At 41.0% G+C, this 13,871-nt stretch overlaps 1 protein-coding gene across 5 annotated transcripts in view; it reads right to left on the bottom strand.

Moving 5' to 3' along the window:
- Positions 1-13,871, bottom strand: part of LOC309708453 (A-kinase anchoring protein 13) — a 121,772-nt gene that overhangs the window by 72,107 nt on the left and 35,794 nt on the right. For all 5 annotated transcript variants that reach the window (XM_082536506.1, XM_082536507.1, XM_082536508.1 and 2 more), the window contains exons 6-9: positions 6,392-6,575; positions 4,840-5,035; positions 2,457-4,566; positions 1,054-1,139 (exon numbers count right to left, since the gene is read on the bottom strand). In XM_082536506.1, coding sequence (XP_082392632.1) covers positions 1,054-1,139; positions 2,457-4,566; positions 4,840-5,035; positions 6,392-6,575 — 2,576 coding nt within the window. The remainder of the gene's footprint in view (positions 1-1,053; positions 1,140-2,456; positions 4,567-4,839; positions 5,036-6,391; positions 6,576-13,871) is intronic.

The raw sequence follows: 13,871 nt of genomic DNA on the forward strand, positions 1-13,871 counted from the left end.
AACAAGCCGATGACTTCGACCGCAACCCAGGAATAAGCAGAGCCACTCCAGTCTATGGCTGCAGAGGAATCTGTCAGTCAGCAACATTTCAGAGTAAAGTCTCGTCTACCAAAAGCTGCATCCATGCCTTCAGTAGCTGAGCTGATAGTAAACCAACTGCATGGCAAGTCTCCCACGAGATGAAGCAGGGAAAAGTTGTGAGAGTTTATAGGAAATCAAATGCATCGGTGTTACATAAAGAAACTTCACAGAGTAATATATTCCTTTTGAAAAATACAAAATAAATAAATAAATAATCCAGTCCAAGCTACAAGTCTTACAATGTTCCAGACAGCTTTCCTCCTGAACTCTTGCCAAATATCTAGCTGGCACATCAAGCTGCTTGTAAGAGAATCTGGCTTTTCTTTCTCCTCTAATATTTGTGGTGTACTTTTTCTTTACTTGAAATTTTTTTGCAATCCCTGGCTATTGCTGTATCTTAAGAACGTCAAACTTGGTTACTGTTTCCAGAAAACCTGAAATTTGACTTGTGCATACTCTTAAGGACACTTTCAGCAAAACACAGCAAGTTTGGTTAAAACTAGCAGTAAAAGCCTTTTCATCCATACCTCACATTAGATTCTGTGCAGAACAAAAAAAAAAAAAAATCAAGTATTAACTTTGCTTTAAATCTAGACAGATTTTAACAAACTGTGCATGCTAAAACAATACACAATTTCTAAACTGAATTCAGAACAGAAAACAGTAGACTCTGCATTAGCAAGAAACAGCAGCTACATCTGTAACACTCTTCCATAAACTGTACAAAAACTGCATATGAAAGTCCAGCTGTCCATGTAAGAACACAATTGTTCTTATTTCCCATTAAAACAACAAAGACTCACCTTAGCTGCATAGTCGCTGACTGTTTGGTCAGAGCATTTTTACTCCAAAAGCTACTTTGGTTGTTTCAAAGCTTCAGCAAACAGTGACTCATCTTCTGTTAATCAAACACACATCAACAGCAAAGCAGAGCTTGATAGCTGACAACAACAGAAGAGACTTCAAGCATACCGTGGAGAAGTCTGCTCCCTCCGCTGGGCCATTTTGTTCCTCCCTTGCATCACTTAAAGTGTCTTCAGACTTGATGACATCCACCTCTAGAGAAAGGCACACGACACAATGCAATCAGTGCAATGGCAAATCTTCCAAATATAGGAATCAATAAGTGTTTAGAGTGAATGGTTCTGAGACTTATCTTTCCTGAGCACAGATACACTGATGAGTCACAGACTTTGTACAATAGCAAAGTAGCAAAGTGTTTCTGGATGGTTTTATTCACTATTATCCTTCACTGAAAAGGTTGGTTTCTTTTATTCTATATAGCTGTGAGAGAGAATTTGAGGGCTTTATATCTTGGTATTATTAGTCAACATGAGCTGATGACTGTCATTGGAAGCTTAAAAAGTCTCATAAATATTCTACAGAAGAGAAAAATAAATAAAAGCACTCACTAGTAGCAGATTCGATTTTCACTCTTCATACCCAAACTGGGAAACAACAGAAATTTTGTCTCTGACAAGCTCACCAAGATATTACCTGATGCTGTGACACTGTCATGCTGTAAATATATCCTCTAATTCATAATGACAACGCACTCCCTGTGTGACGCACATCACAACCTTGCCCTTGACCTCTCTTTATTGGACTCGGTTCCGGCACAATTATTTCAGATGAGCAAAAACTGCCAACAGAGGACTGCTGAAGGTTCACTCTGTGAGTCTCCCTTCCTGCAACACGCTCACATCAGCTGGCTTGTGTATGTTTGTTTTACAGATTCCAGACTTGTAGCTGTGTATCTGAGGCCGAGTCACGTGCACTTGTAATGTGACTGTGCATGCTGACTTAGACTGTAGCCAGACCGTGCTTTCGTGAGTGTAAGAGAGACTAACAAAGAACATATGTATATAAAGGGTGTTGTTGTCAGACTAATCGTGGCCTAAGTTACTGGTGGTACAAACCAGCTCCTTACTTCCCATTGCATAACATGTCAAAGTGTCTCATTGTGAGCTACTATGGCATAAAAATGCGTCTGTGGATGCCAAACTTTGATCAAAGTGTTTTAAAATCCCATCTTTTTTAAAAATCAGATAATTGAGATGTACTAATAACTCTTCATTAGAATTACAATTTTCTCAAAATAATATAAAGACTCAGGACAACATATAGTCACAACAGCAATGCATCACAACGGGATGTCACAAAAAAGCTAAAACCCCTGTGAGCTCAATAATGGTGAGCTATGTGGCATTTAACTTTGCGGAGCTTTTGCCATTAATCACCTGAAGAGGACTGAATCTAATTTAGCATATTTGCTTAGGAATAAGACTTTGACAAACATATTGGCGTGTGATGCATGAGTGTGTGGACCTGGAATAAACCTGAACAAGGACTGAAATAAATCAGCATTTACCCACCTTGAGCTTTAGTGCTGCAGCTCTCCAAGGATCCATCCACAAAATCAGAGGGATTTTCAGTCATCTGATTCTCAGTATGAAGTTCTATGGATCCTTCACTCTTAGGTGAAAGTGCCGTTATTTCCGAACTTAGATCAGCACTATTTGAAATCACAATGTCATCCTGTGGGATAGACAAAGTGATCTGATTCTCAGGTGGCCTTTCCTCTGCAGTTATCTCAGAATTATCCTGTTTAGGTTGAACATTTCCACTCTCATCTGCTGCCACTACCACAGGCATATCACTTGTCTCACTGGTCCGTTGAACATCCTCTTCAACTATGTTGGTGACTTTGCTCTCTTCTGTTACAGATGGCTCAGTTTCGGTAAGTACCCCGCTGCCCAATCCTGATGCTGAAAGCTCTATCCCTACATTCAGGTCAGAGCTATTGGTCTCCTCAGTTTCACTTTCCTCCACCTGTGCTGCTGGAGTATCCTCACTCCCAGCTGAGTCAAAGGACAGATCCTCTTTGGAAAGATCTGGGGCTAGATTCCCAGTCGCTTCAGAATTTAAATCATCCAAGCTCAAGAGTTTGGGTTCTGATTCAAGATGGGTGTCAGGCTCCGATGAGAGTCCTGTATCCACAGTTGTGAAATGTTCACAGGTTTCTTTAGGTTTAAAATCACTGGGGGCCTCAATCTCAAATCCAGCTGAGGGCTGCCGTACTATCGTTGACTGAAGTAAGTCCTGATCCTCCATAGTGATGCTGCCATGAGCGGGCTGGAATATTTCTGTTGTAGAGCTTCCAGCTGATCTGAAACTGCCATCGTCATCACTGGAGAGTCCGTGGGCCGTACCTGAGTCATGGTCAGCTTGTCGTTCAGTCGGCATCTTGTCAGGCAACGGCTCACAGTCAAAACTATCAGTCTGTGTATCTACTACGATGTCGCTGAAAGCCAAAAAGACAGCTGAACTGTCAACTTCTTCCGCAGGCAAAATTCTGCTTTCAATACTGTATCCAGAGGGTTCTACTACGTCTTCACTGTGTAGCTCTTTTCCACCAACTGCGTCAGTACAACTCCCAGAATGACAACCACTTTCTGATGCCAAACCCCACTCCTGCTCTGTAGCATAATCCCTACCAGCTGTTTCCTGGTTTTGTTCCAGGCTGTTTATGTCTGGTAGAGGTTCCCCTTCGTGGAGACCTTCTATCAACAGACATGGAACAGGTTCAGGCTCCTTGATTACATCACCACACTCTATCAGCGTTGGGTCTGGGAGGTCCATCGGGGTTGATAAAGTGTCTGTTAACCCTTCACTCTCTTCCTCGTTTGCATCTAGAGATAGTACATTACAAACATCCCGGCTGTGTTTCGCGTCTTCTTTCCCAACATTCTCTTCTTCTTGGGAGCACTCCTTCACTTCAGAATCAGAATTGTCTGAAACCTCAGAATATGATGATGATGCTGACTGGCCCATGATTGACTCGTTTGTGTCTCCGCTGGCCTTTAGTAGATCTGTTAATTCAGAGCTGATCTCCTCCTCCCTCCTCTTGGCTGTGCTGTCCTCTGCTTCCTGCTCAGATCTATCCTCTCCCTTCTTGGCCTCCTGTCCTTCCTGGATCACAGCCTCTCCTCTATCAGTTTCCTCTGCCTGTTTACCACAGCCTGCCTGTGGTAGAATTCCCACAGTGAGACCTTTCCCTTCAGCCTCACTCTGTACTCCTTCAGTCCTGTCAGACAAACTCAAACCCTGCATGGAAACAACAGGCCGCTCCTGTTCCTCCTCCTCCTCGGCTTTGGAGTAATCTCTCTCCGTGTTTGAACACACCCAGTCCTCTGGGGGAACGAGGCCATGCTCCTGGGGGTGTACTTGTGATGTTGGAGTACTCACAGTCAAACTACAGTCTTTCTCTGCATTTCCAGGCTCACTGTGTCTACAATCAACAGTGCTGCTGCTCTCCACTGGGCAATTTTCTAACCAACTCCCTTGTGTTGTTGTATCCGGGCACTCCGACGCCGTATCAGACTGCTGGAGTTGATCCAGACATGTTAAGTCTGCTTTGACACCGTCAGAACATTCAGCAGCAGTGTGCAGAGAATCAAATTGCAGCTTCAGTAAAGAAACTCCCTGCAGAATACGGAACAAGACAAAGAAAATGTTAGCTCTTCTTTAAAAAAAAAAAGAAAAAGAAACAACAGACCTGCTCTTCAGTTCTTATCAAGCGCCGACTCTATGATTGCATAAGGTGTTCCACTGGTTATACAAATGAAGTTTGAAGGTTAAAAAATGAGGTCAGTGAAAAGACAAACAATCCAACAATGTTCAGTAGCAGCAGAGCTCCTGGTTTTAGCCAATGTGAGCACAGATAGCGTGCTAAAAGAGGAAGGTGGCATGACTCACCTTGGCATGAAGATGACAAATCAAGTGCAGCAGCTGCTCAACACTCTTCTGAAAGGACGGTGTGTCACGCCCAGGGTGTATGCTCAGTGTCAACGTGTGTGTGTTCAGTTTGGGAAGGTGGCAAAACACCTGAACGTCTTCAGAGACCTGCTGGACAGCGACAGACTCTTCGTCCTTCTCCGGATCGGTCTCAGCCCTGCCGTGAAATAAACACTTAGATCATCCGGAAGGGTCTGCATTGGCTAACACGGAAAGGTTTTAACAGTGATGTCAGCCAATTCACAGAGTGCAGTTTTTCTTCAGTAACTCACATCCTTAAACTTCAAATGGGCTAAGGCTGGTTGTGAAAGTCTATTCCAGTAGTCAGCAAGTAATCAGAGATTAGATGTTAGTAAATGTTAGTAAAACTTTAAAAGTTCCAGATGCCATATCCTGTCCACTAAAAGTTATACTTTTCTTTCCAGTAGTAAAATACACGTACTTAAAGGCCACTCCTAACTGATAAGCTTTCCGAGAAAACATCTCTCCCCCTGCTGCATTTAATTTAAGAGTTGACGGTAAAGTATGTGCAGTTTTTCATTTTTCATATGTTGGTGCTGCACAGGGGAGACGCCTCCTAGTAAGGCAGATCTGTTTGCATAATCCTGGGTGGACTTCTTTAACACCGAGGCCCGGCAGCTGAGGTCACCAACCAAGGCTACAAGTGACTTCACTTTTCATGAGGCAAATGTAATTACCAGCACATAAAGAGCGAGATGGAGGTCATAAACTGGCTTCAGTGCAAGCTTAGCAACAAGGAAGCTCGCTAAGTGGCAGTTTTCCTTCAGTGTGTGGCATCTTCACTTTGAGTTTAGTGAAACGTCCTCTGCAAAGACATAAAAGGAGTCTCTTTCCACTTTAAGCTCTGTCTAAGTCAATGCACTCAAACGCTCCTTTTCCCCCCTCTGAGTTTTAATTTTGAATGAAAGAATTTGACCTCACTAGACTCTGGAAGATATTATTAGAGGATAATACTTGACAACTTTAAACAAAACACATACATCACCATGCCATTAAACTGCAGAGAGAGCACTGCAGTGTGTTTGGATTAAAGTGGAGCTGCGCATAGTGAGACTGAAAAGGTACTACAGTGGAAATAGGAGGCTTTTGTGTTGCAGAATAGTTTCACTTTAGATTTCCTTGGAACAATACTGGCAGCCCACAACTTTTCAATTTGCCCTCAACTATCTGACTGCAGCTGAAAGTGCTAAGCTAGGCTGCTGCGTGGCTTGGTGGTGATGTTCTTTGAATACTTCTATTGTTCTGTGAGGACAACAGACAAACAACATTGCTATAAAAGAAGGAGGAACCACGCCATCTGCCCTCTGATATATTGACATGGAACTGTTTGTACAGAGAAGAGGGCAATGTTCACTGAACCTCAGGGCTAATGTCACTGTCACACAGTGTGAGGACAGTTTAGACAAATAAATCTTTTTCAAGCATAGCCATATGACACGAGACGTTCACGTGAACCTGAACTGAATGTTTTGAGAATAATACAAGCGCTTACTTTGTGAGGAGCTCATGGAGGCATTTGTGCCCTCGTAATTCCGCAACGGCGGACGGGGTGTCGCCTTGCCTGTTGGCCAAACGAAGGGCTCCTCTTGCCCCAGCTTGCTGCAGCAAGAAGTGTGTAACCTGAAAGAGACCTCGACGTGCTGAGAAATGCAGCAGAGTCTCCTGAGGATTCAGATCTGAGGAAGAGAGAGAAGATGACAAATAAAGACCAAAAGAATCAAAAAGAGAGAGCGTGACAGAGCGCAGCGGTCCAGGGAGCTAAATCGTGGCAAAGCAGCCAACATACCATCAATTGTGGCAGCCTGGCAACACTGCAGAGCAGTCTAATTAAACCAGTTCAGGATCCATGATGACCCAGCATACAACAGACATTTGCACACTCACAGACTGATAAAACCATAACTTGTCTCCTTCCTGCTACGTCCATCAGATGATCAGTACAGGTATCTGCAGGACATAACTGTCATTTTGTGATCAAACCCAGCATGCCGACTGAGTGTAATTGTAATCATGTCTTCTGTGTGCCTGAAAAATACAGACCATATCAAGATTTTGACATGTTCAGTGAATGCGGAAAAGCCTTTGAAGCATCATCGGACAAATGAAAGCAACAACAGTAATGGCTCTATGAATAAATCAAAAGACACCATTTCATTTCAGATGTTAACCACATACCAGCACACCACAGTCCCATTTTTAATTTAAGTCCATTATTACCCAGTATATCAGTCAGACTGCTAATAACACCATCAAACACCAAGATCCTCCCTTTCACACATTCAAAGAGACACTAACAGAGACTCATGGACACACACACACACACACACTTCATCTTTCTGCTAAAGCAACAGGTTGCCAGCAAGGCTCTCTTCAGTACTAAAGGCCGGCTGAGGGCTGTTGGCTATCCCAGAAATTTCCTCGTTTCAAGTTGTGTAATTAATTCTCTCTCTGTCTTCATTGGAAAAGATTATGAAAACACTTCTGGGTCTACAGGAGTTGCCCAAACTTTTGTGTTATTATTAATCTCTTTTACTGCCCAACCACTGGCAAATTTATTGTCAATTTAAGAGGGTACGCTGACATAAGGATGCCCTAGTTTTAAGTTAGTGGGAAATCGAGTCCTGAAGTGCAATAAATGATAAATTGTCAATGGAAAGCAGAACAAGCAGCTCATTGGAGAGAAATAAAAAAGTAATAATATGTGAGAACTGGTAATCTAAAACACCACACAACATTGCAAGCTTGCGAGTTTAAATGTGGTGTTCAACTTCAGTACCCAGATGTCTTTAATGTAGTCAGTAAACTGCATATACAGTGCTTTTGTTTATCACCCAGCTGGTCTGTGGTTATTTATAGCAGCAAAAAGTATTGTTGCTGCTTCCAGATTTCTCTGGACGGTGTTTCTGCACTGTTTATTAGGAAGATTGTTTTTGTTCTTTCGCTTTCATTTGTCACTGCCTATGAGCAGAGGATTTTCTTCCAGTTCGCAGTACAGGAAATCAGATTTATTTGCACAAACAGATAAAATATAAGGCTTTTGGGTTAGACACAAACAGGATGTTCTATATACCAACTCCTCTGTGATTTCTTCTGGGACTATTTTACTCTGCCTAGTGTAGGTTTTAACAGCAAGATATGATCAGCTGGAAAAGAATGAAAAAATAAACTGCAGAACAAATGCTTGAGAACAGGGAAAGGGGCAGAAAACACATTTTCCTTGGTGTTATCAGCATCACAATAATCGTTAGGCAACATTCACAATGCTGGTTGTGTCTGCTGATGAGAGGTTTCAGTCCATTTACTGTGGGCCTTTATGAACAAGCCTGCCCTGATCAACCTCAAGCTAATTGGTCAAATTTAATGCTCCACTTGGCCGAGCTGGGCCGGTGTGGAATGTGAGGTGCCAACAGCAGCAGGAAATGCTTTACTGCTGGGTTTGTTTGCGGTTCCTCAAAACTGGCTGCCATAACAGCCATGTCATTTTCATATTATGAGTGCCAGCTAGAATATACATGCAATTTTAGCTTTCTGATCTGGGACAGAAATCACCAACACAATGTGGCTTCAATGAATGATTGGTCACAACAAAGCAGCTTCACCGCTTCCTGGCAGAGATCCTGGCTTCTTGCTGATTCCCCAATTATTCGGTATAGTTATTCATCAGGGAAATGAGCCAAAAAAAAAATCCTTTACCCAAAAGTGACATTTTACTTTTGTAGATAGCTTTGGAGAGAAAACAGAGGAAAGCAGCAAATCCTCAAAATTCAAAAGCAATTTTTAGCCTTGATAGTGGCTCTCAAAAACTACAAGGCAGAAAATCTGGTACAATCATAGAATGAATACAGACTTTGGTCGTGTGAAATGATTTAACAACTGTCAGAATACTTGCCAGGATATTATCACCTGATTTTCATCTAGCGCCATCTTCAGATCAGAATTTTATTTGTCCAATAGCATCAGTAAAAAAACAAAACAAAAACACAAACAAACATACCCATTAACCTTAGAAAGACTTTGTGGTAATGAGCAAATTTCTGCACTGAACCTTAATTTTGCTAGCGGTTAAATGTGATGAAAAGGTGAAAGAGGTTAAAACGGGTCAGTTATTTTTCTATAGTGAGGATTTCCTTGCTTCACTGGCACAAAGGGAGGAAAAACAAAAATAAATTAACAAATTGGCATCAGCTGATATCTGTATCAGGCCCTAGTTCGCATGCAAAAACATTAAACTAAACTGAATACAATTTTTATTATACAACCTATGTAAGTGTTATTATCTCACCTTTGACATCAGGAAGAATGGTGGGCCTAACCGAATTGTTAGCAGGGCTGCAGGCTCTTTGTCTTATTGATGAATGAAGTAAACAACTAATACATTATGCAACAGTTCTGTTAGTTGACTTTAGTGAATTTAAAGGCCACAGATCATTGAGTCATCTACTTTAATGGCACTGATTGACAACCCACGGGCTTTAGATAATTTGACACTAAATGCACCTGTTCAAAACCGAGGAATCAGTTGGGAACTGTCAACCATCTTTAATGATATGCGCAGTTTTTCCAGGTGACGTTCCCAGACGACAATAAATGGGTGGCTACAGTTAGAGCAGCGAGTGCTGCGTGCCCACAGCGTGAAGGATGACTGAGATGAAGCACCATCACCTCCACCTATAGTCTAATGCTATCCATCATCTGACAGATCTGATAAATGGAGAGCCGAGTCGCGCTCCTCTTCCCTCCCCGCGGCTCGGCACCGCTGAGCGTCTTGTATTGAAGCTGTGACATATTGTGAAGCAGAGCCTATTAGAGCACACATCACTCACCACAGCATGAAGGCGCCTTCCACATCAACAACATGACAACTGACTTCAATGCAAAGGAGCCTGTACGTGTGTGTCCATCGTTAAAGCGCTCTGACACACTTCACAGTAACAAGTGGATCGGATCTAATCGGGATGAAGGTCAATACTGATAAGCTAATTTTTGATATGACGAGTTTTCTTCCTAGAACAATAACAAACTCAAAATTTTAAGAAGTGTGTGAGCTTTTCTGATCTCCACTCCACATTACTCCAGTCTTCCCAGCTTTTTCTTTTTTCCAGTCAGTTTTGTCTAAAATCTTGCCGGCTCTTCTGGTTTGGTCTAATATCCAAATCCAAGTTTAACCATTAGCTATTATCTGAGAAATAGCCAGAGGCTGAGGCAGCGCTCTAACTACTCCCAAAAGTCTTGTTTATGCCGTTTCACAGAGAGCAATTACCTCGCAGAGTTTATCATCTGCATTGGCTCATTTGGCTTCCTTTAACTGATTAAAGTTGTCAGAGTCAATGACTGGAGAAAATTGGCACTTTGATTTTAATAAAAATGTATGTTTGTTTCCACTGATGTAGCAGTTTCTCACTACCTCAAGTGCTCAGGCTTCAGCAAAGGGATACTCAGCTCTATTTGTTCATACTAATACCAGAGTTAGAGATAAATCCGTGTAGTGGCGTGTTCTGTAAATACACCAGTGTTCAAATACAATGTACGTATTTGAACACACGCACTCTATTTTAACTCTGGAGTTTTCTGCTCTGGAGATCAAACCTGCTGTTTACGTCTTTATTTTGACCATTTAAAACAGCTGACTAGCCACTATTTTCACTATCTTTACATTTTGCACACGGTCACCTCATATGATAATACAGCACCTTTGTTCATCATGTAACAAAGGTCTATAGAGAAAAGCTAAACATGACCCATTATATTTGAAAGACAAGGACAAGATATTGGGCCTAGGTGGGATGTTGTCACATGGAGAAATGTCGCTTGCATCAGTTAGCCCAAATATTATAAAATGTTGACATTTTGGTTTGATCATCTTCACCACATGTCTGTCTATGGATGTCTCCATGACAAACCTTTTTTCAATTATTTTACAATGCAGGGAACAAACAGAGGGGATGCAAAAAAAAAAAATGCAACTTTACAGTCCTGCTGCTAGGAAGGTCAAATCCAAGGTCAAAACAGAGGCCAAAAGTCAAACAGAGCTAATAAACAATTTGAAATCTGCCACATTTCATACCTGACACCTATAAGTCATAGAAACTTAATCAAAATTGGAAGCTTAAATAAGTGGCCTTCTGAAATTATTTGCCAAAATTCACCAGTAAAGATGTGCTTCAATCATTTTTGTTCCAACAAATAACTTTTAGTCTTAGACATAACCTCGTGGCATATCATGAAGACTAGAGCCAACCCAACCAGTTTTAAGTGTCACTTTCACTTTCAGTGAGCCAAATTACTAAAGTGTGATTACATTTATTTCACAAGCATTTAGGCTGTAGACCAGTGTGAATAATCCAAGTACAGAAATATTTCTTATAAATAAAATGAACACACATAGGCGATGATGTAACGGTGTCAGCTGTTGCTTTCAACTGCATAAGCTCACTGTGAGAGACCTGAAGTTGCTCTTTGATTGTGTCAGAATGGCACTTCACATGCATCTGACACCCCGAAGAAAGAGTGTGATGACAAACTGAAGCAACTCGAGGGCTTCTGGTATCAATCAAGCCATAAATGGTATGTTGCAAATGTTTATTTTGGGATACTTTGAAAGCACCTGTCGTATATTATTAAGCTCTTAAAAATAAATATCCAAATATAAATAAATAATAATGAATATATAATTTTTATATATTCATTGCTTATTGCTTTCATGTTAAGCTTTTTAGCACATCTATGATTCTCATTTGCAGCTCCAGGATTTTTACTGTTGGATTCTCCCAGAGTAGCTTTGCATGAGTGACAAAAAACAAAATAATAAATTTTTATATTGGGCCTTCATCCGCAGTCTAAAACACAACGTTTGAGCTCCCTCTGCACTCTTTAAACCAGCCCTCTTCTGATTGGCTGCACCTCTCAAACTCAAGAGTGAAAAGCAGGTGGATGTGGTTGCTGTTAAGCCAGAAATATACTCCTGAGATCACAGTTTAAACTGAGAGACCACAATAAATATGTAGAAAATTTAAATTGCCATTATTCTTATGGCATACTCATATTTCTACAAAAAAATGTTCAGCATTAAACCCTTTATTTGTGAATAAAACTGGTTTTAACTACCCAATACCTGATCCTTTTTAGGTTGAATATGACCATGTCAAGAGAATAAAGGCGTTTGAGTGCCTTTAAGTAATTTTTTTTTTAAAATGCCTTGGAGGTCTTGGATTTTTAATTCCCAAATCCTCTTCAAAAAGCACCTAAAACATTATTTGTATCTAGGAAATGCTCCTCCTCAAACACTCTTCAGTGGATGAATAAGACTTCATCTGCTGTGACCACATTGACATTAGCACAAAGAAAATACACAACATTATTAAAGACACTACCTGGCAGTGTCAAGTCAATGGAAGATTTAAGACAAACTATCAGGAATTCATCTTTTGAGTAAAAATGGTTTACATCCATATATTAGCCAATTTGTTGATCAAATTTCTCTGCTACCTGAAAAATGTGTATTTTGACAGCAAGTCTGGTCAAAGCTAGATTTGCACTTCTGCATTGGATTTTTAACTGATGATATCATCACTTACTGCATAAAATCAAGATGCCACTACTTCAGTATGTGCAGCTGAAGAGGATGGTGTCAAGTGGTACCAAATCTTCACTGGGTGTTTCAACCCTTAAATGCACAACCCTCTAGTTGGCAAGTAAGCAATGGTGTTGAAATCTCTGTCCATCAATTCCAGACCTCAGGCTCACCTCCTGCCATGTCCGACAGCAGGTTCTTTCTGCTGCCTCAAGTCAAATTCTGCGCACAGCTGTTTCAAATCCTCCCCTGATATTATCTGTGAGCACCGTCCATGTAGATCGCACTAGCAAACATCTAAACCAAACTTCCACAATAAACAGCCAATATCTCTTTTTGTACTCCAGGAAAATTAACTGGAACATACAGTACTGCCTCCTTCGCATCTCTGACCAAAAGTCCATCCTCATCTCCACCCACAGAGAGTTCCACAATTGCCCTTTTTATTCTGTTGTAGCCGTGTTATCAGCTGATGGATTAGTCAGTATTGTTTTCACTTTGTGGGTCTGTGAGTGTTTATGCATGTGTCCTCGGGGCAAAATAAGAGACGTAATACAGCATGAACTACAACAAAGGGGGTTCTGGACAATTTTCTAGGTGTTTATACAACTGTCATGGGACAGATGATACCACTGTTTCAGCACAGCAAGAGCAAATCAAAAAACTTTACAGCTATGTGGTTCAGATGAAAATGGAATGCCAGATTCAACAACAGCTGGTATAATACTGTGGTTGCATTTATGCGGAAACATGTCTGATATGGTCTCAGGTCGCATATATAAGCTCCACAACAGCAAGTTAATAATAACAGAAATTTGGGAGAACAGTGGAAGGCAAATGTCACAAGCAAAGTCACATTTAAAGCAAAGTGCCAAGAAAAGATTAACCATAAACTGCTGAAGAGGGAGTGATCGTTCTACAGAGATAAGCTGCGACCACAGATACCTCTAAGTTAGTAGTACATTTAAACTTTCATAGTGTCACACATTTCCAATTTTTATAAAATGATGGATTTCTTGTGTTTAAAATGAACGAACAGTTTAGTGATTTAAATTTTAAGCTAGGAGCTGAAATGATTCCTGCTGGGTTTAGGTAGCCAATTTAAATTTACAGACTGTGAAGGTCAGACAGAAGCGGTACCTTAATGTTATTTCTTTCCCAAAAGCTGTGTCATAACCAATTTCAGACTAGCGTTGTGAGACTGGATAACTTCTACAGTTGCACAGGCTAAGTTCATCTGTCAGAAGGGGCGACAGCCGACTGTGATTAACCCAAACATCAGTGCTCCCGCTGTCGTAATGTAAAATGTGTTCAGTTCCACTCTGCCGTTGCAGTAATGGAGGTGGTGTTCCAGAGTGAGAGTGCAATATATAAATCATCCACCAGATTTGTCTATAAAGAT

The sequence above is a fragment of the Aulonocara stuartgranti genome, assembly GCF_965226115.1.
Source record: "Aulonocara stuartgranti genome assembly, chromosome: 1".
NCBI classification, from domain to species: Eukaryota; Metazoa; Chordata; class Actinopteri; order Cichliformes; family Cichlidae; genus Aulonocara; species Aulonocara stuartgranti.